At 42.0% G+C, this 23,507-nt stretch overlaps 1 protein-coding gene across 1 annotated transcript in view; it reads left to right on the top strand.

Moving 5' to 3' along the window:
- brpf1 (bromodomain and PHD finger containing, 1) overlaps positions 1-22,197 on the top strand; it is a 28,824-nt gene extending 6,627 nt beyond the window's left edge. Inside the window, exons 5-16 of the mRNA XM_072682218.1 lie at positions 1,743-2,254; positions 4,082-4,253; positions 5,233-5,364; positions 5,471-5,599; positions 5,996-6,395; positions 7,058-7,366; positions 7,503-7,781; positions 9,202-9,349; positions 14,384-14,517; positions 15,521-15,636; positions 16,275-16,429; positions 18,729-22,197. Coding sequence (XP_072538319.1) covers positions 1,743-2,254; positions 4,082-4,253; positions 5,233-5,364; positions 5,471-5,599; positions 5,996-6,395; positions 7,058-7,366; positions 7,503-7,781; positions 9,202-9,349; positions 14,384-14,517; positions 15,521-15,636; positions 16,275-16,429; positions 18,729-18,912 — 2,670 coding nt within the window. The 3' untranslated portion in view covers positions 18,913-22,197. The remainder of the gene's footprint in view (positions 1-1,742; positions 2,255-4,081; positions 4,254-5,232; positions 5,365-5,470; positions 5,600-5,995; positions 6,396-7,057; positions 7,367-7,502; positions 7,782-9,201; positions 9,350-14,383; positions 14,518-15,520; positions 15,637-16,274; positions 16,430-18,728) is intronic.
- Positions 22,198-23,507: the final 1,310 nt, after the last annotated feature.

Here is a 23,507-nt window from a genome sequence, read left to right on the forward strand (position 1 = left end):
AAGCACATTATTTAAAGTAACAAGAACTTCTCATCTTGAAGAAAGTAGTTGTGAGTATATACTGTATATACTGATGTACTGTGAGCTAGATTGAGAAGCAGTGACCCCGTTTACACCTGGTCACTTCATGTGACCTAGTATCTGGATTGTACCCTGAATTGATGTTAGCATTTTAGATCATTTTAGATTTTAGATCACCTCCTGATGTAGTTTGAGTGATCAGATTTAAATGCCTCTTGGGTGTGTTTACACTTGCACTTTTATGTGGCTTGGCCTAATTCCGATACAATCCTGATACTCAAGAGGCCTAAAGTGACCAACTGTAAAGCTTCCAGGTTCCAGATTGTTTTTTTAACTGGCGACATAAGGAGTTTATTAGCCCTAAATTTATTAATCACTATTAATTATTTAAAATATTTTATTCTTGCTGTAATGTTTCCTGAATAGGTAGCTGGTCTAGTTTGCTCACACACAGATAAAAACAAAAGCCTTTCATTCATTTATTACACTTCAGTCAGTATTACAGTCAGTAATATAATCAAGATAAAACCACAAGTTGTCAGCATGGCTAGTATTGTTAGCCTGGGTTGTGTTTAGATTTTGTGTGTTCATTGGAGGGTGATGTGTAATATGCTAGCTTCTTCTGGTGGAAGAAGAGCCTGGTGTGTGGGTGTGTGGAAAGGTGTGAAGTGGTCTCCATGCTTAAATTGAGAATATTATGCACTATGATTTGCTTCACTCCCTGGTAGACTGCACACTGATTAAGCTTATCAGCTCAAACTGGATGTTCTGACTCAAACACTTTGACCAGAACCAAACTCTGCTAATATATAAGCCACCATAACTAGAGATGTTCTGTGAAATTCACTAATTATTACTACCTATACTTACATTTTAATTGTGTGTAATTGGCAGCACAAGGTTCTAGAGAGTGCCAGGTTTATTGCTTATCTACGTTTATTGTGGCTTTAGAGTCAGGTGAGATTATACTCCTCAGTAATTAGAGACTAAATGCACAAAATAACTATACAGTCATAACTGAATATTATGACCACCTAATATGACTAATATTATGACTGCCTAATAGTGAAAGTAACCACCCTTGGCCTAGATGACACTAGTGAGACGTTGTGGCTTGGGTTGTATTAGTTGACAGAAAGTGTTCGTTATAGCGGTTAACTGGTCCACAGTGGTGCGTCGATTGCTCTGTACCACTTGACGGAGTCATTGTCCCCCCTCAGTGGCCTGTGGGGCACCACGGTTATGCCGTTGGGAGACATTTAATGTGAGAGAAGCCCATTATCGGTACACCTTCAGCACAGCAGGTCTAGAACACCCCGCAAATTTAGAGGTTTCTGAGATATTACCACCTGTCACCCAGTACCCCATTATCATGCCCTTTTGGACATCAATCAAATTGTTATTATATTATTGTTATTAATTATATTATGTATGTATTTAATGAGAATTTTAGGTACACAAATTAGAGATGTAGACATGTCTAAATGATTTATTCACTATGAATTAAGATCCATTTATTATTAGTACATAACTGGAGGTCTGCTTTGTGACAATTACTAATAATTGCATTATTAGTTGTAATAATACACAATAAACGCTTTGTTACCACCCTGTTGTACAAATTGTTAATGCTGTTTAGGATCTAGTTAGTGATGAGTAAATTCTATAGCCCCTGAAATCTTAAGTCTCCTCAATCCTTTTGATTCTCCCTCCCTTTTTAGGTCTGCTTCGCCAACACAGTCTTCCTGGAGCCCATCGACAGCATCGAACACATCCCACCAGCACGTTGGAAGCTGACCTGCTACATCTGCAAGCAACGTGGCTCGGGGGCCTGCATCCAGTGCCACAAAGCCAACTGCTACACGGCATTCCACGTCACCTGTGCCCAGCAGGCTGGCCTATACATGAAGATGGAGCCGGTGCGCGAGACGGGCGCCAACGGCACCTCCTTCAGCGTCCGCAAGACGGCCTACTGTGACATCCATACCCCGCCGGGCTCGGCCCGCCCATTGGGGGGAGTGGGCGGTGCCAGCACGTCTCACAGCGAGGGGGAGGCAGAGGATGAGGAGGATGTGGGGGTAGTCGGTGAGGAGGAAGGAAAGGGTTGGAGCTCGGAGAGGGCCAAACGGGCCAAGGCTAAGTCCAGGAGAAAGATGAAGAGAGCAAGGAAGATCCTGGCGGAGAGGAGAGCGGCTGCACCGGTGGTTTCTGTGCCATGCATTCCACCACACAGGTGCGCGCACTCTCATTTATACAGTAGAATTGTACACACGGAGACATGCATTCACTGAGCGATCTATTAAAAAGAATATGCTAATACTAGGTAGGGTCTCCTTTTACTCTCAAAACAGCCTCAGTTGCTCATAGCATAGTTTCCACAGATTCCACTAGATGTTGGAAACATTGATTGCGCCACAAAATTCTTGCAGAATTTGCAGGAGCACTTTCATGCTGCAGATCTCCCGTTCTACCAAATCCCAAAGATGTTATCTTGGGTTCAGATCTGGTGATCATTAATTGATATTTGGGGCAGTGGTGGCTCAGCGGTTACAGCGCCGGGCTATCGATAACAGGGTTGTGGGTTCGATTCCCGGGCTTGGCAAGCTGCCACTGTTGGGCCCTTTACCCTCTCTGCTCCCTGGGCGCTGGAGTTGGCTGCCCACTGCTCTGGGTGTGTGTACTCACTGCCCCTAGTGCACTATTGTGTGTGTGTTCACTACCACAGATGGGTTAAATGCGGAGGACACATTTCGCTGTACAGTGTACACTGTACAGTGACAAATACATGCACCTTTACCTTTTTTTTATATTAACAATTCCAAAGTGTGCAGTGTAAACATTCCCTACACCATTACACCAACCTGGATTGTTGACGCAAGCTACCATCTGTGAGCCTCAGCAGTAATCAAGATTCATCAAACCAGGCTATGTTTGTTCCACTGTTCAGTTGTCCACGTTTGGTGAGCCTGTGCTCCCTGCAGCCTCTGCTTTTTGTTCTTGACTGACTGAAGTGGAGCCCATCGCAGTCGTCTGCTGTTGCATCCACTTCCAGGTTGTGCTTTTGGAATGATTTTCTGAGTTACTGTAGGCTTTCTTTGAGCTCCAACCAGTCTGGCCATGATACGTTGACCTTGACCAGGTGTTTCCATCAGCAGAATTGCTGCTCACTGGATGTTTTTTCTTTATTACACCTTTCTGAGTGAGAGACTTTTGTGTTGAAAATCCCAGGAAATCAGCAGTACTAGATATACTCAAACCAGTCTGGAACCAAACAATCATGTTGTTGATTCCAATGATGATTACTTTACCAACTGCTGAAGTTGTAAGGTACTGATAAATTAAAAAATATAAACAAGACCAGTCAAGCAGAGTCAGAGTCGCGGTCCTTGTTTGATCAGATTTGGTTGGATATTAACATTTACTGACAACTGTCTCAAATTTGGGTTTCTCGTTACTGATTTCCCACTTTTAGTGAATTTGGGCCAGTCACGTTACTAATTTTATCAGCTTAGTGTACAGTATACGGACATGACCTCGATAATTTTAGCTGACCCCAATATTGTCCATCGTGTTTAGTTGGCAAGAAGAGCACATTAACGTGTAACAGCTGGAATGTCAATCTTGTTTAAAATCAGTGTTTTTATTATATTTGTTTAATTTATTTATAGGATAATAATAATAAACCCGAATCCTAATAATTAAAGGTTCATTGCTCTTTTAAAGGGTGTAATTGCATTATTATGCTATTACATTATTTTTATATTGAAATTTTTTTAAACTGGTTATGGGACAATCTATCATCACACAAAAAAGTTATTGTGACAGGCCTGTTCAGGGCTCAGAACCTCAATACGACATTCCTAAACTGAAAAAAACGGAAAAAAGGAAAAGTTGTAAAATGTCATTTTAGAAAGTAGATTTTTCTGGCCTCTGGTTAGTGATGCTCAGGTTAGGGCATACTATTTTCTCAGATTTGAAACTTTGGTGTTGTGGATCTCCCCCCTCTTCTGTTTACTCGCTTTGCCTAACTCTCTTTCTCCTGCTTTATTTATCTCTCTAGGCTCAGTAAGATCACATCCAATCTGACAGTACCCAGAAAGAGTCAGTTCATGCAGCGGCTACACGCCTACTGGACCTTAAAGAGACAGAGTCGAAACGGTGTCCCCTTGCTACGGCGCCTGCAGACGCACCTGCAGTCCCAGCGCAACCCTGAGCCCATTCCTATAGCCACGGTGAGTGCATACATACACATATGCATTCACAGCTCGTATATAGTCCCAGAGGCTGTTCTCATTGTGCTCCAGTGAACACATAGACTAGTTAAATCACTCCACTACCTCAATATATTTTGGTCAAATAATTCAGTGTTCAAATTCAGTCCAAAAAGTACTTGGTTGGCGCAATAACATTTGCAGCATGGGCAAACCGGCAACATGTTGAGGGCTAAAGCAGGCATGTACTGCCACAGGCTAGGAGCTAAAAGAAACTTCAAGTTTCAATATAACCTCCTCTAGAAATGACTGACGTTTACATCAAATCACACTTCAGTTCTCGGGTCATGCCGCTTGTCATCAGCAGCCAGAGTCCAAGAGAGCACAACTAACCTTGCTCTCTTAGGGGTGGGTTTGGGTGTTGCATCGAAGCTGTGCTTACCTCATAACATGCTTCTGCAGCAGTTTGAAATGAGGCAACTGGCTTCACATGTGTCGGAGCAGACGTGCTAGTTTGCACCCTCCTAGTAAAGGGGGAGTTCACATGAATGGAGATTTGGTAGAAAATGACAATGGGGTAAAAAAAAGTTTGCTAGTTAAACTGGGCGGGGCACGGGAACCCATGAGAAATAAGACCTCAAAGCAAGAAGATGAAGACCATGATGATGGTAGGCAGGTCTGCTCATGGACTAGCCCATATAAAAGTGGGCAGGTGATGGCAGGGGTGATGCTAGGTTTTGTGGACGTGAGTGGGCCGGAGTGACACTAGATTTTGTGGGCAGGCAGGCTTTAGGAGCGGTAGTAATTATCAGGGGTGCCTGTTTAAAAATCCAGTTTGTGCTGATCTCTTATCCCAAAATATATATATTTTTCTGTCTGTTATTTTTACCCCTTCTGTTTCCATCTTTATTTGTTCGTGAACTTCTACAGCTACATGAATATCAAATTTAGTCAAAATGCAAGTCTAAAACACAATTTTGTGTGTGTTGTGTATGTGTAGAGGGACAGCGAGGAGAAGCATGCGGCACTGAAGGAGCAGCTAAAGGCATGGCAGAGACTCCGGCACGACCTGGAGAGAGCCAGGCTGCTGGTGGAGCTCATTCGCAAGCGAGAGAAACTGAAGAGGGAGGCGGTAAGACACCCACACACACACTCCGAGACATGCTGTTATTGTTGTGTAGTTTAGGGTCGTATACAAGTTTGTATGTGCAACTAACTGCGATGTGTGTTTTGTATAGATTAAGATTCAGCAGCTGGCCTTGGAGATGCAGTTAACTCCATTTCTGGTATTGTTGAGGAGCACTTTGGAACAGCTGCAGGAACGAGACACTAGCAACTTCTTCACTGAGCCTGTCCCACTGAATGAGGTAAACCTAGTTCGCATAGATCTGTTGTTGAGACACAGTGTCATTCAGTGTCTGTGTGATTTGGTGTGAAATGGTGCATTCTAGATAAATCTTGACAGTTATTTTTGCTTTAGAATTAGTATCATTAACCCCTTATTCCTTAATACACCCTATGGGTTACTAATTGTTAACTACATGTAAATCAGTGCAACCTGGCTTGAGTTATTCCTAAAGTCCTAAAAAGGTTAATGGGAACTAGATTTTGTATCCTTTTGCTACCCAAGCAACCCCAGTTGGTCCACATTTTTGCTCTGTCTGGGGGGGGGGTTCCTTGCTGAGAACCACTTATTTAAAGAATGTACTGTTCTTATATAATCATGCTGTATACATGTGCTCCTTCTGCTGGGTGTGTCTTAGGTCCCTGACTACCTGGATCACATTGAGCAACCGATGGACTTTCAGACCATGTGGTTGAGTCTGGAGTCTCATCACTATCTCAGCTTTGAAGCTTTTGAGGCAGACTTCCTCCTCATTGTCAACAACTGTCTGAAATACAACGCCAAAGACACAGTCTTCTACCGGGCGGCACTGCGGTTGCGGGAGACAGGAGGAGCCATTTTGCGGCAGGCGCGGCGCCAGGCGGACCGGATTGGCTACGAGTATGACACGGGCATGCATCTCCCTCGAGAGCCCAGCCCTGAGTCGCCATGTGAGCGAGACAGGGAACGGGAAAGGGAGCGAGAACGGGAACGAGAGAGGGAGAGGGAAAGGGAGCGGGACAGAGACAGAGAGCGATCGCCTTCAGTCAACGAAGACGGTGAGTTAGTGTGGTGAACATTTGTTTTTCTATTAAAGATGCAACAAATGCATTATTGAATTAATATATATATATATATATATATATATATATATTGTTTTGTTCATTGATGTACATTGATGAATAGTAAGGGTGTGTCACCAGCGACGATTTACAGAACCAAAATGTTATAGCATAGTTTTAACACTAAAACAAAAACAATGTAATTATTCTCAAGGCTTACCAGACATGTGCTGTTAGCTTTTGGCCTGGCTTCCACTCCCTTCCCTGGGTTTGGTTTTCTTAAGTCTTAATTAAAACTCTGGATAAAAAAAAAAAGCTGGTACTAAAGTATGTTTAGCTCCAGTCAGCTGAGGTAGTCTAGTTTGTGTTTGAGGGAGTGGACATTGCAAACAGTATATACCCAGCAGATGGGGCTCACGCTCACGATCACTTCAGTGTGATGCTGTGTGAGGGCGTCTGCTAGCCAATGCATCAGAGCTGGGTACCTGGCACCTCCAAGCATGTTGGTTGCCCTGTGCGTCGGTGGCAGTTTGAATAGAGGTGGTGGCTGGTTGCGCATGTATCGAAGGAGGCATGTGTCAGTCCTCACCCTTCCAGTGTCACTATTGCTGTAACAGCATTTTGATATCCTGCTCATCGCTCTCTCTGTCTCTCCTCAGAGCTTCTCTTGGCTGAGAACCGGCGAAGGTTGCCACTGGAGGAGCAACTGCGGATCTTGCAGGAGCGTTTTGATGAGGTCAGCTCAGGAAAGCACAGCATCGGCCGTTCACGGCGAGCCAAAGCCCTTAGGAAAGAGATGACGGTTATTAAGCGCAAGCTAGCACATCAGCGCGAGGGCCTTGCCGGTGTGGCAAGTCGCGAATCAGGGGGCTCTGGGGAGAGAGCCTCAGCACTAGCGCATCACGCCTCAGGGAGCACTCGTCACGATGAGGGAGGGGAAAGCAGCAGCCAGGAGATCGGTGGAAAAGGTGACATTAAACACACAGCACATAGCTACCCTCACATGTCTATTTCAGAATCATACAATACAAATATGGGTACCAATTTTAAGCATGGTAAAAAGGTTATAAATTCTTCATCCTGTGCCTGTATTTCTTTCTCTAGATGTGAATGCGTCCGCCTCCAACCTGGCCTCAGAAGTGGGACGCAGGACTTCTGTCCTCTTCTCCAAAAAGAACCCAAAGGCCACTGGCCCTCCTAAACGTCCAGGTCGGCCCCCAAAAAACAGAGAGGCACTGCACAGTGTTGGTGGCGTTAGCTCCAGTCCCGTAGGTCCGCCACAGCTTCCCTTGCTGACTTCTGTTCGCCAACGCAAGAGACCACGCAGCCCCAGATCCAGCTCCAGCTCTGAAAGCGACAGTGAAAATGACCACCTTCTTCTGGGTACAAATTCACACACATGCACACACGCTATGCTTCATTTTTTATGGACACAGATTTTTTTTGTTGTATTTTAAAGATATTGTATTTAAAGTAACGGATGAAATATTTTCCTTTGTGGAAGTGCAGCAGCAAATGCTGAACGTAAGCTTCTAATTAATAAGGTGCTCTTATTGATTTAAGTCACTTTCCATCCTCCATCATCTATCCATCCACTGTTTTTCCATCAAAGGTGAGGCACAGCAAAAAACAGAAAATATAAAAACACCAAATCAAGTCTTCCTGCCATAGTCATTGGTCATCTTAAATAAAAAGCCCCATGACCATGTGGCCTGACAATTTTTGCTTTTAATCTCATTTGCATAGTTTCATACTGTTGGTTCTTAATAAGCAATGATCAGCTGCAGGTTTCATTACAAACAGTGTGATTAGACTGGAGTGTTCATTGTTCAGTATGGGAGAGTATCTGAATAGTAGTTTATAAGAATCTGTCGTACTGATGTTTTTAGTCTGTGATTACATGTATCGTGATATAGTATTTTATTTTTTTCCCCTTATTGTCCAGCCCTCCTCTTAACTAATATGTACGAGTTCAGGACCCACATGAACGGGCTAAGTGTAAAAAGGAGTAATCTTCAACTAGTTCAACCCTAGAACGATGGATTTGACTATAAACTTTTACAGAATGAAAGAAAAAAAACTGCGCAAGAGACAGGCAGAGAAACATAGCATGTAAAAAGTCACTAATCAATCAAGCAGCAGGAACACAAAACACTTTCAGATTGGAAGCTAAAACTAGTGTCTCACATTTTTCTCCCTTTTTTCTTTTTGGCTGATCTCAAAAATAATCCATTCCATGTGTCATGTGATCATTGACTTCTATTTAAACTTCTTCAGTAAAGATGTAATTTCGGAGATACAACGTTTTGATCTGACTGCATTTTATTGTGGGGCTACCACTTGCCAAAATGTTGTTTAGATTCAGTTGGTTTAACTTCTCGGAGACCTGCCTGAGAGGCATGTAAGGTGCACTTTTGTCAAAAGGGGGTGCTATTACATACACATGATGGATTACGTTCTAGTTTTGCATACTGCATCTATCCATGTACCAGCTTGGGACAGAGCTGATTTTAAATATCTTGGCCAGTGTTTGTCAGTCAGGTTTATGGCTTATGTTCTTGTGTAGTTGAGGAAGACAGCTGGAAAAGGGCCTTCCGTAGGAACACGAATATAGACCATGCAAACATGAGCACTGCGCTCCAGTGACTTCCGTAGAACGAACGCATAGACACAGCTTTATTGCACTTTGGCAAAAATCAGATTAATCATAGTTTCCCTGCATTGTATAAACTTACTGTATTTGTCTTTAATATTGTATAGTTCATCATTCATCAAGTTCATCATCACTCTGCCTGTCTCTCAGGTCTGCCTAGCAATGGCTTTGACGGAGGCAGTCAGCCAGTGACGGAGAGTTTCCGTGTGTACAGGAACGAGCGGAGTTTGCCTCGCTCCAGCTCTGACTCGGAATCTACCACCAGCAGCAGCAGCAGTGCAGCCTCTGACAGAACCAGGTACACACCTAACAAAACAAATCAGGTTTATTATCACATCACATTAACACCGGTGTAAAGGTGACTGAAAAACATAGTACATAGTACATAGTCCCCCACACAAGTAAAACCACAAAAATATACAACATAAAATATAGAATATATATATACATTAACTTACACTTTACGTACACTATATATATATATATATATATATATATATATATACATTACTGCACTGTTTAATAGGTAATCTGTGAAATATTTACATTATTATTTACATATAGACACTTGATAGGTGTGTAGTGTGAGTGGGGAGAAGTCTTTGGTGGGTGCAGTGTAACTGAGCAGAGGTCACAGTTCCAGGAATTGCAGGGTTGAGTGTGTGTGTGTATGGGGTGGAGGTGTGATGAGATCTTGTATGATGAGACCTGTGAGATTTGTGACAGACTGGGCTGACACTGGACTGATACACTGTACTACTGACTGTTCAGCAGCCTATATGCTTGGGGATAGAAGCTGTCTCTGAACCGAGTGGTTCTGTTTTTTGCGTCTGTACCTTCTGCTGCTGGGCATCTATGAGAACAGGCAGTGGCTTAAGTAGGTGGAGTCCTTATGAATCCTCCTAGACTTCCTCAGACAGCGGCTGGTGTAACAATCCAGAAGGTTTGGAAGCTGAACCGTGGGCTGTAGGCTGTGCGCATCACCCTCTGCAGAGCTTTCCACTCAAGAGCGGTACAGTTCCCGTACCAAGTGGTGATGCAGCTCATTAGAATGCTCTCCACAGTGTAGGTGTCGAACATCCTGATGTGGGGATTCATAACAAACCTTCTTAGCCGTCTGAGATGGAAGAGGCGTTGTTGTGCCTTTTTCACCATCTGTGTAGTGTGTTCTGTCCATAACCTAACCTAATAAGTTATTAAGATAAGTTATAGGTGACAAATGTATTACTAATAAAGGATCAGGGTAATATAATCCAGTGGTTCTCAACCCTGACTGTGTAGGGCAGAGCTCCTCCACGACCAGTGTTGGGAACCACTGGGTTATATCAGCCTTGATCCTTTATTAGTAATCTATTTTATAGGCCTGCAGATGTATGCAGTTTGGACACCCCTGATCAAAAGGGGTGACTTGCTTTGTTGTTTTTCTAAGAGATATGTAGTTTCTTTCCCCAAGTGTATCTAATTCAGCAAATGGCTGAGGACCGAGGAGTGGTTTGCAAACTCTCTGTTTTGGAAAATCAGCATTTCTCCCACTTTTCAGATTAACGATTAACAACACATTTCCGCAGAACGCAGTAGGGATTGCATGCCTGTTTTATACTAGTCTACTTATTATTTAAACAAAAAAAGTAGTACATAAGAAGTAATTACCAGACATCAGTTAAAAGTGTTTAGTTAGTTAGTAGCTTGCTAAGGAAGCTAGCATAGCAGCAGATGAAGCATTTTGAGATGGGAGGTCTGCACTGCAGCAGGTTGTTGTATTTCAGTAAGTTTCAGCCTCAGGCACTCTGCCCACAATAGTACACAGCCTCTCTTATGTAAACTACATATTAAAATCAGCTCTCAGTTCTGGGAATTGAGAATAGAGAATGAGATCTGACATTCTACCTGCTGCTTTTATCAGAGAGATGGAAACAAAGGATTGTTTATTAACCTAATCTTAACCTAAAGGCTAGAACACCCCCTTGGATATTTTCCCCTTTTATAAATGGCATCATGCTCACTGTAAATTATTTTACCAGGATGATTATTTTACCAAGAAACATTTTTATGTCAAAGTAAAAACAGATTTCTACAAAGTAATGTCAATTAATCAAAAATCTAAAATGTAAAATAAGTCATTTCATAAACGTTCATCTCCTTAACATTGACTGACCTTATTAAACATAGGTCCAGACAGTTGGTGCTAGAAGTCTCACAGTTAGTGAAATGGAGATCACCTGAGTGCAGTAATTGTAGTATAAAGACCTGTCTGGAAGGTCCAGGCACTGGTTAATCAGTATTCCTGGCTACAAATACACCACAAAGACAAAAGAACACTCCACGCAACTCCACAATCTAATTAAAGAGTGCAAATCAGGGGATGGATACAACAAAAAGACGCTGAACATCCTGTGGAGTTCATATATGAAAGAAATATGGCACATGTGTAATATGGCACAGGCTTTCCTTACAAAAAGAAGATCAGTAAGGGAGGCCACCAAGACACCTATGGCTGCTTTAAAGGAGTTAAAAACTCCAGCAGCTGAGATGGGACAGACTCTTCATACTATTGTTCTTCACCAGTCAAAGCTTTATTGAAGAGAGGCAGAGAATTAAATCTTGACTACAGTTCAGCCAAAGGCATGTGGGAGACTCCAAGGTCAACTGGAAGAAGTTCTCTGGCCATCAGACTATACACTACGTTTGGCGGACACTAAACACTGCACATCACCACAAACACGCCATCCCCACTGTGAAGCCGGGTGGTGGCAGCATCAATGTGACTTAATTATTTAACATTATTAATTGACATTACTTTGTAGAAGTATCAGTTTTCCATATGTTTTCCATTATAAAAGCACAAAACGTGGAAAATATCCAATGGGTTAAATACTTCTTACAGGCACGGTGTCTTGCAGTGACACAGAACCAAACGGTGGTGTTTTCCACACATAGACTTTACTTGGGCAGGCTGCCAAACTAAATATTACTTAAAGGGTGCCAAAGTATATTTGCCAGGCCATTTCAGCGTTTATTTTATTTATTAATTTTATTATCACTGAAAGAGATCTTTTAAAACCCTCTACCTCCTCATTGTGTAATTGCTATTCAACTTCGTTAATAGCTTTGAATTCTATGAACGACAGTGGCGACTATACTCTGTTTGTAGCTACAAGACTCCTGGGTGTGTTCAGCACACTTGATTTGCAGTGAAACGGTCCTAGCTAAGTATAAAAGTCACATGTAGTAGACCTCCTTTGTGCCGGCAGGTCATGCTGGAGTTCTGTTGACTTGTGCTACCTTGCCAAAATGTCATTGCCAAAGATGAATCTGTACCTAAATGGTAGGAAGGATGTTTGGATGGGCAAAATTACTCAACTGAAAAAGCTCCCCGCATTAAAAACAAATATGTAAATAGTCTAAATCATTGAATCAGAGGGTAAAGTTAATCGATGATGGGATGATTTATTTATTAATATTAACCACTGTTATAATACTCAGTCAGATCCAAATAGTATGGCCACTATTCGACAAATCCAGACTGTAGTCCATCTGTTTCTCCCCATACCCAGTTAGCCTCTATTCCCCCTGTTCTTCAATGCTAAGGACTCCACAGGGCCACCACAGAGCAGCTATTATTTGCGTGGTGGGTCATTCCCAGCACTACAGTAACACTGGCATGATGGTGGTGTGTTAGTTAATATTGCACTAGTATGAGAGACTACTATGTTGCACTGCTGGTCTGAGAATAGTCCACCAACCAGAAATATCCAGCCAACAGCGGCCTGTGAGCACTGATAAACCGACTAGAGAATGACCAACACAAACTGTGCAGCAACAGATGAGCTTCTGTCTCTGACTTTACATCTGCAAGGTGGACCAACTAGGTAGGAGTGTCACTGTCAGTGCTGAGAAGGACCCACCATCCAAATAAGACTTCTCTGCGGTGTGGGGTCCTGACCATTGTGGAACAGGGTCAAAGGAAGCTTACAAAGAATGCAGAGAAACAGATGGACTGCAGTCTGAATTTGTAGAACTACAAAATGCTCCCATGTGGTAAGTGGAGCATGATAAAAGCAGGGGTGGTCATAATGAAAGTGCTTTGCCCATGTGCAGTTATCGTCGGTAGGACGGCTTGATGGTATATGTAAATGAGTAAAGACTTGCAAGATGTTGCTAAACGTTCTCGACCTATTGCTGTATGCTGGAAATTTATTCATTTTATTTTTTTAGGAAGTTTCACAGTTTGTCACTTTCACGTATCAAACTCTCATTAATCAGCTTTGCCAGAATAAACAGAGTTTGGCATACTAGGTCCCTTTTACAAAGTACAAAACAGACATGTGCTGTCAAGTGTTGTAGTTTCTTGTAACGTTAATATGACTAAGCCTGACTAATTCAAAATTGAATCATAGTTTTAAAATAAGTCCCCAGTTTTAGAATAAATCCCCACATTTCCTTCTAACATATTTAGTTGCATGTCTTTGATGAGTGATGTGTGTAAGTCATTTAGTTTAGAATGACTTGGCTGTAGTAATGAAACGTGATTAAATCGGTTAGCGGACAACCCTTCAGTTCTGCATGTGATTCCATCTAAACATCAGGACAGAAAGGGCCAAAACTGGATTCATTCTCATGAGCTGAAGTTACAGGTAGACAACGTTTTAAATAATTAAATGACCCGTTTGTGTTCTCCCTGTGTCCATGTGGGTTTCCTCCCTCCTCTCAAAACTGCATCGCACGGGAAGTGACTAAATTGCCTGTAGGTGTGGTGTTAGTGAATGGTAGTGTTTGGTACCCTGCCATGACCTGTCGCCCTGTAGCTAGTGGGTACTTTGCTCCTAAAGATTCCGGGTAACCTCCAGACCCACCGCAACCCTAACTAGGAAAATGGATAAGTGGATAAATGGATGGATGGATAAATAACTAACCTGTTTGTATGACAAGTCCTAGAGCATAATGGATAAGTGGGAAGTAACAGCAAAGCAACTCTCCATGTGGGATAGTTTATGTTGTTTCGTAGAGGCTTAGCATTGTTTTGTTGCAGATACAGCAAACCGCAGTACCTTTATGGGTTGGCAGAATGCCATGCTCATTTCTTAACGGCTGATCTCGAAGGTGTTATTTCAGTGTTGAGTCACAAAGGACTTCACTAGTTAGAGTTGACGCTGGCGTGATGCCTGTTTCCGAGCATTTTACGCACATGTATATTAAAGACCGCTTATATAAGTCAGAACCTCTTTACACTTCAGGAAAGGCAGAGGTGTGTGTTAATGTGTGTGCGGCTTATTCTCACTCTGTCTTCCTCTCTGTGTTTCTCTTCTGGCTATCTACATTCCCATCACCACAGTACCACTCCCTCCAAGCAAGGTCGTGGCAAGCCCTCCTTCTCCCGCTCAGCCTTTCAAGAGGACAGCAGTGAGGAAACATCGGGAACAGAGAATGACTCCTATTCTGTGGGAGGTGCCAGAGGGGTTTCTCACTGTGAGTTTATCCACATACCAGGGTTGTTGCAGTGTGACGGTTTCACAGTCAGTTACGTGTGTGATCAGACCAGGTTCCCCACTACATTTTAGTCTGTTTTTGTCTACTGGTTACTTAATGCGGTGGTTGTTATTCTATTTCAACATCCCAACATGCAACATTCCCACTCCACTCTTTCTACTCAATAGAGCCAGTAGATTGGCTCTGCAGTGCACATGTAAACCCGATGCTACATTGCTAGCGAGTAATGAGGCACACAATTGCTACCAAATCCACAAAAACACAGTGGTGTCAGCCATCAATAAACACCGTCACAAACAGCTGACACTTCTTTTTCAGATCAGTCGTTCTTAACCAAGCAGCACTCTTTAGCTAAGTTAGCTGGTAATCACCTAATACAGAGGCCCTTTTACTCTCTTTTCAAGCATACTATATTATAAAAATGTATATTTTTAATTTTGTAGACAGGGATGTACAAAGATATTTAGCATTTGACCCTAGAAAAAATATTCTGTTAAATATAAACCAATCAGCCATAACATTTAATTTTCTGGACTTTGTTAGCCTCCATTCACCCTGTTCTTCATGGATCAGGACCCCACAGGACCACCCCAGATATCATTTGGGAGGTGGTCATTCTCAGCACTGCAGTGACACACTGACTATGTGGTGATGTGTGAGTTTGCGTTGCTCTGGTTTAAGAGGCTCAGACACAGCAGTGCTGCTGGAGTTTTTAAACCCCTTAGCATCACTGCTTGGCTGAGAATAATAGTCCACCGTTACAAACGGCAGCAACAGATGAACGTCTGTCTCTGACTTCATCTGCAAGGTGAACCAACTTATGTAGGGATGCCAGTGTTTGTGGTTTCTGTATTCTAGTGCAGTTCATTAATTTACATTCCAGTATACCATTTAAAATTCCCATTTCTAACACAGCCTCTTACAGGTTTTGGCTGTGTGTGTGTATAGAGCAGTGTTAATACGTGTTGTTTGTGTGTTGCAGTGGTGCGAGGCAGGGGTAGGTCAGGCTGCTGGATGAGCTCAACGGACTACACTACCCTGGATGCACTTGACCTGGTCTGGGCCAAGTGTCGAGGATATCCTTCGTACCCTGCTTTGGTGAGACTTGCCTGTGCACTGACTCTGTACACTGTACACACCCTTAATGCAGACACACCCACTCTGCACACTGCTCCATTCACCTGCCACACTGAAAGGTTACAGAGATGTGATTCACTTTTTCCAGGAAAATGTAATTATTTTTAATTATAATGATATATTTTTGAGTGAGACCTAATACAGGACTGACCTTAAAGACAGAGCTCATCTGCAAATTCAGTCTTAAAGGCACAGTACCAAAACCAGCCAATTGCAAATGTAGGGGAAAAAGAAAGGTTTGGAAAATGGTTATGTAGAAATGAAGTACTTCATGTTTCTGTTCTTAAACCCACACAGATATTAAAAGTGGAGATCAAATGTAGTGTATTAGTCCTTTAAATCTGACTTTCCAGATCTGGAGGTGTCATGTAAGAAATATTTCACAGTGTATAATAATTTTTTTATTTTATTTTTTTGCCTTATATTTAGTCTCTGATGCAAGATTTATAATGTATAACATATTACATAAAGCTTCTTTGTAAAAAGGCTCATAGTAGGTCTGATTTCTCAAATAGGAATAATAATTAAATTAAGAGTTGGATGTTACAGAAGGAATAAATTGTGTGGAAATTGTGTAAACCTGTGTTTCTCCCTCTCAGATTATTGATCCGAAGATGCCACGGGAAGGAGTGTTCCACCGAGGAGTGCCAATCCCTGTTCCTCCTCTGGAGGTGCTAAAGCTGGGTGAGCAGATGACCCAGGAGGCACGGGAACACCTCTTCTTGGTGCTGTTCTTCGACAACAAGAGGACCTGGTTAGTTTTAACCAAATTTATTCACACCTGTTTTTGCAGAATATGGGGCATTCTAGAATTGAAGGTCTAGATCACGTACGGAAAGATTTAACTTATCAGTCAGCCATTAACAGAGTTCACTGTAACAGAGTTGACCTTTTCCACCGTTTTGTGCCTTAACTCTGTGTTAACCCTAAACCAGTTCCCCGGAAAGACTATGTGACGCAAATCACAGACACCTCTGAAGCTTGTCCCAACCATTAGCAGCTGCCTAGCGCTCAGACAGTTAAAATAATAGATGTTCACACTGCAGAAGAAAGGCTGTAAGAAGATAGCAAAGCGTTTTGTAGGAAACCATTTCCTTAGTCCATCATGTAGTTCAGAAATGGTAGTTAAACTGGAGCAGTGGAGGTCAAGTTGAGGTCTGAAAGATCAAGAAAACCTTCTGAGAGAACTGCTGATCGGGTTGCAAATCATAGAGCGTCTGATTTAATCTATGCACAGTTTTTATTCAGTTTGTGTGTGTGTGTGTACAAAGCTTTCAACACCATTCTGACACTCGTGTGCTAGTTTATGCGACCGCTGCTGGCGTATGTGGATGATGAGAAAGTGTCTGAATTAATTTGTATTTCTATTGTACAATACTAATAAGGGTGTGGGGACTTGCCTGCACTACCAGTATTCACAGTATACATAGATACTTGCTCTTTAGTAATATTAACAAACATTTTAGACTTCTAACTGCTGAGTTTCGACTCGTGTCACTTTTCTGTGAGGTACCACTTTTAAGGCAGGTTGCCGGTAACTGATGGTGTGATAATCACCCTGATCTCAACAGTTATAATTTGTTGTTTTTTCTGTTGGTGCACAGCACAATTTCAACTTTCGTAAAACGCGGAGCAGCATTCTGTGTGTAGTTTGCATCCTGTGATGAAGAACAAAGGCTGGTAAATAGGGCAGAGGAAGCGGGGTGCTGAAATGCAGAAAAGGAGTAGAAGAAGAAAAAACGGAGCAGTGTGGTTAGAAACAGAAGCAAAGACTGTACAGAAACTGTGTGCACTCATGTTTACGCGGACAGTTTGAAAAGGTTTGCGCTACATAAAATGGACACTAAATTCAAGCTTCAAAAGGCTGTTTTTAAACTGTGACAAATGTGTCCATTATTATAGGTAATGGTGTGTTATTCACCGTCAGAAATAGGGATGTGCATTCCCACTAATTTTAATTTGAATATGCATAAGACACAAAGCTTCTGGGAACCTGAATTTTACTTCTGATGATTTCATGCCTTAAATGGCTCCTGACTCCCTATGTAGTGTACTGAGTCATGACATTCAAAAAAGGCAGCATTTATATTCAGCCACAGACTGCTTTACTACATATTTAATATTATGTGGTGGAATATTTAGTTGCAGAAGCCATACTTTCATAATATACACTAAATGTCCAAAGGTTTGTAGACACCTGCTTCTCCAGAGTTGCTTTTGAAATCAAGGGTAATGGTACTACGTTTGTTTTCCCTTTGCTGTGGTAACAGCCTCTACTCCTCTTGCCTTACACTAGGCCTTAACCTAGATTTTGGAACATTTGCTATGAGGATTTGATGGCACTTTGCCATGAGAGCATTAGTGAGGTCAGAGTTGTCTCAGAGGTATTGAGCCCAGTACTGCGGGACGTGTATACCCTGCTATCTACCTATCTATCTATATATACACACACACACACACACACACACAATGTAAAAATGTTCATGTGAGTCTGTTAGGAGTTTGTTAGGAGTCGCAGCATATACACTGTAGCACATAGCATAACAATCATCTGAAGGCACGAAGCCTGCATCATTGAAAGCCTTCTGTACAGTAGCAGCCATTAAAATACTTGGGCAACTAAAAAGCTTGGAGCGATTTGCTTGGAGAGTCAATGGCTAGTTTTTGCATTGCTTTATGTAGAGTAACAATTCTCTCTGGCCAATCAACACTCTGCAGGGTTTACACGCTACGTTATAGTCCATACTGGTTTACAGTGTAATGTAACTCACTCATTGAAAAGGAGTGTCTGAATACTTTCGTATGTATTTATTGTGTACTTTATAGGGATACAGGGAACTGTAGTGTGATTTAGTAGTAGTGTGTAAACCACTACACTGTGAGAGGGTCCGAACAGTCCGTTCAGAATGTATACTACTTTATGCATGGGAGAAATGAAGGGAATTCACTGTAGGGTAGTGCAACTGGTAGCTAGAAAACAGAGCACTACAATGTTACCTAATAGAATGTCACAGAATGATATCTTTAACCCTTGCATGTGTGTGTTTGCATAGGCAATGGCTGCCCCGCTCTAAGCTGGTCCCGCTGGGTGTGGATCAGGAGTTGGATAAGGAGAAGATGCTGGAGGGCAGAAAATCCAACATCAGGAAGTCTGTCCAGGTTGCCTATCATCGCGCCATGCAGCACCGCAACAAAGTGCAGGGAGATCCTAGCAGCGATACCAGCGACAGTGACTGACCACACTTTCTCACTCTCTCCCACACACACACACACACACACACACACATGCTCTCACTGTCTCTCATAGCTCACACACAGTGAGCAAGCATGCATGTACACCAGATATGATCAGTTTACATTGATGGAATTCCCACAGATAGACTTGGACACACCCTTGCACACACAAGTGCGCATGCTTCCATGCGGCAACCCAGCTCTTTTGGTGCTAAAGCTATTTGGGAGTGCTGTTTGATGTGTGGTGGTGATGGTGGTGGTGATCGTGGTCTGAAGACTGGGGTCTGGGGTTAAGTGTGTAATGTATGTTGTCAGGTATTGTGTGTGTCTATATATGTAAATATAAAAAGTGGTACAATGTTTTGTAGAGAGGCTCTTTTCCATGGCACAGACAAAAGGGTAGTTCAATGTCTAGGTAGTGAACTAGGGGTGGGCGATATGGCCAGAGTAGAATATCATAATTCTTCATGGTACACAACACTTGTCATGACTTTCAGGTTTTTTTTTTTTTTTTTTTTTAGTCGGAACAGACAGAAACAAGCCCCCGTAAAACCACGTTACTGACGTACCTTCATAAACCATTTCACTAACTGCACTGCACTCAATCCAAGTAAACAGGACTAAATATGCTGGTTTTAATAAAACATGCAGCTGATCAATGTCCATTATAGGAAAAATCCTTCATATTTAAAACATGTCTGTAAACAGTGTAAACAAAATTATTCAGAGTGGCTTGATGCCAAATGGTGCACTGTAGGGAACCTTACCGACTTGCATGGCAGTGACCGCAAGCGTAGGTCATGATGTTTACGACGCAAATATTTACAGTTTATTTATTAGCCAAAATGTAAAACTTTGTAAAAACTTTGTAAAACTCCAAAATGGCAACTTTGCAAGAGGACAAAACCTTTGGAACTTTCAGTAAAAGTCACTGCAAAAAGATTTTATTTCAAGTTATTTTGAAGCATTTCTATTGGTGCATCCATATAATTTGGACACGACATTAAGAACTGCCAGATTCAAATTAATGTCAAAAAATAAAATGGAACTATTATGGGCTTGGGGGTCGCGAGTCCCAAACCGTGATGCTTTGCCAGAGCAGATCCTTTAAGAACCTGTAGGTTCCGAGGTGTGGCCTCCATGAACATCAGTGAACCTTGGGTGCCCACAAAGTCATGTTACCGGTTCACCAGGTGTCTTTCTTTGGAAGACTTTTGGTGGGTACTGGCCCCTACATACCTGGGACATCCTACAAGCCCTGTCTGATGTTCTGGAGATGTTCTGATCCAGTTGTCCAGTTGATGCACTTGTCAAAAGTGATGCAGATTCTCATGCTTGCCTGTTTACTGCTTTTAAAACCTCACCTTTAAGAACGGCCTAATCTATCCACCCCTTAACAGATACTATTTGAACCAGATAGCCCACGTTATTCGCTTGTCAACTGTCAGTGGTGTGTATGAATGGTCTCCAGTAGTTTTTATATTCTGTAAATTCAGTATTTTAATACATTTTAGAACAACACCTTATTTAAAAGCTCTAAGGCGTCAATAGCTCAATAGCTTTCTGTGATGTAGCTTTCAGACACGTTAAATCACTGAACAGTTCTGGTACGTTTCTCTAGAGCGGTCCGTTTCGCATCACACCTCTGAATAATTCTGTTTACATCTGAACCATTGACTTGCTTAGTTTTTGAGAACTTGATCGAGTCCCACCTGAAGTCTGAGGAGTTCAGTGACCTGCTCAGAAAAGCCTAATGCGGTTCATTGGGATCTGCTATATAGTGCTTACCCCTGTGGCATATTCACACTCATGTTGACAGTCACTCTCATACAGGATCTCACACTACAGCCAGTGTTTTAATCTATAATGTTTTTTCTGAATGAGTTGTGATTCTTCACCATGTGAACACATTCAAACGCCTGCGCTTAGGGCTGCACCATATGGTTGGAATTTCATTCAGTGATCATATTTCTGTGTATTGTGATTACATGTTGTGATCCTGCAAAAACCGTGTATCTCCATTTTAGCTGTTTTTAATTTTTTGACAGGATGTGAATCTGGCAGTTGTTGTAGGCATTGTCAGAATTTTGTGATGAATGGACCAATAGGAACGCTTTGAAAAGACTAGGAATCATGTTTTTTTTCACATTGATTTCCACTGAAAGTTTAGACGTTTCCTCCTGTAAAGTTGCCATTTTGGAGATACAAGGTTTTTGTGCCGGTGATCAAAGCTAATTGGTGAATGTTTTTTTTGTTTGTTTGTTTGTTTTGTTTTTTGGGGTCGTGTAAACACTTTGATTCATCCAGATAAGTGTTTCCAGACACAGAAACGCTTATCGGGAGCTGCAATGTATCAGGATGATCACAGCACTCAATAGAACATTGATTTATTTGAGGGTCCATTTGCATATTGTAGTCTTCTACGGTACGGGTATCGCGAAAGCCAGTACTGAGACGCCATGAACATGCAGTATATTGTGCAGCCTTAACGTTCCATCATGACGTTCGACCTCAAGCACAGCGTTTGCTTGAGCGAAGTTTGCGTGTAGCCGACTGTGTGTGCATGTGATGCTGAGTGACAGGGAAGCAACAGTTTACTGAAGGGTGCAATGTTCATAAAGCTTCACGATGCCAACATGCCGACATCATCCAGCTCATTCCTGGAGTGCAGCTTCTAGAAGTGTTTCTATGGGTTTATATGTAAGTGGTCATTAAAGGCTTTAAAGGTAGGTGTGCTGTAGCATCATGAGCTCTGCCCTTCAGTAAAGTGTTGCCAAAAAAGTGTGCCAGTATGTTTGTTCATCAGTGTTAATGTTCACCAGATGTGGTGGCTTGGTGGTTCGGTGTGTGACTCAAGTGTGTGTGTGTGTGGTGTTTGTGTGTGAAAGAGAGAATGAGACGGTGACTGAGGGAGAGAAAGGGCCACCGGCGAGAATGAATTCACCCTGCAAGCCGTCCTCATTTCAAACCGAGGATCCAAACGATTCCAGACTGAAGAATAAGCGTTTATTTATTTGTTCATGCAAATGATGTCAATCCCAATGCTCTCTCACACACACACACACACACGTGCACACTACACACCAATACACTCCCATGGATCTTGTTCTTGTTCTGATGTTTCTGATATTTTTTTTTCTTTTGTGGACTGTTGTGTATTAAGAAGGACTAAAGGGGGGGGGCATTTTGTTGTCTGGTCTCATGCCAGTCCTGTCACTGTAGAACTTTTATATATAAAAGAAAACCTAAGATAGAATTTAATAATAAAAGAAGAAATTGAGTTTTGTATACCTGTGTCTAAAGGATGTTTTTTTTGGGGGGGGGGTTGAACTACACTGGAGATGTAGATGGGGGGGGGAAAACACCCATGCACTAATCAAGCACTTCCATTCACGTTATCTATTATTATCTAATTCACAGAACAGCTGTGTAATGCCTAAGATCATGCAGATATGGGTCAACAGCTTGAGGCCTCGTTCTGGTGATGTTCTGATCCAGTCATCTAGTCATCACAACCTGGCCCTTGTCAAAGTGGCGCAGATTCTCACACTTGCCTATGTTTCCTGCTTTTAACAAGTCACCTTCATGAACTCACTGTTCACTTGCTGCCTAACATGAACCAAATGTGAACCAGATATTTAATGATATTTGCTTGTCAACTTTCAGTGATTGATGAAGGAAAGAAACTCCCATAGGCTCAGCAAGCACTTCTATTCATGCAGTTCTCTAAACAGCAGAGCAATGCCTAAAATCATGCAGATATGGGTTAACAGCTTGAGGTAACGTTAACATCATCATCATCAGAATGGGAGAAAAATGTCATCTTGGTGATTCTGAGAGACATTATGGTTTGTTCCTGATAAGCTGGTGTGAGTACTTTAAGAACTGATGTTCTCCTGGGATCTCTAATTTACTCAGAGAATAGTCGGACTGGTTGGGGCCGACTGTTTTGGGGGGTGAAGTTTTTTTCTTGGATGAAGAGAACGCAGCAGAGAAGTTACATGGCTGAACCGCTGCATTCTGGATCAATAGCAGGGGCCTGATGGTGTACATAGGAGTTGCAGTAGTCAAGTCTTGACATGACAAGAGACTAAACAAGCCCCTGGTTTCCTCTTAAATAGTTCTTGTCCTCATACTGGATTCCTGTAAAGCTGCTTTGTGACAGCTCCAGTTTTAAAATGTACTAAACAAATTAATTTGATTTGATTTGATTTAATATAACCTACTAAAAATAGACCACTAAAGCAAAGACATAATTAAACTAGCTAAGACAACACGTTAGCGTAGCACAGTTACGTCAGCATAGGCTTTGTTTATGCTAACTCATAAAAGCCATTAATGAGACAAGCTTGCAAAATGAGTGCTGTGATGTAACCATATAACAGTACAAATCAGACCAAATCACATCACATTGTGTGTGACAGTAATATAAACATTAATATCAATAATATTAATAAGCAGTAGCTGCAAATATTGTTACCAGCATTGTTATCAGCTTGTAATATTATTAGGCAAGACCCCTTTAAATCTTGCATGAGCTCCAGTACATGTGGTCTAGAAACGCCTCTAGTTACATCACACCCCTGCTATTGCACATG

This window comes from Salminus brasiliensis, chromosome 6 (assembly GCF_030463535.1).
Source record: "Salminus brasiliensis chromosome 6, fSalBra1.hap2, whole genome shotgun sequence".
Taxonomy (NCBI): Eukaryota; Metazoa; Chordata; class Actinopteri; order Characiformes; family Bryconidae; genus Salminus; species Salminus brasiliensis.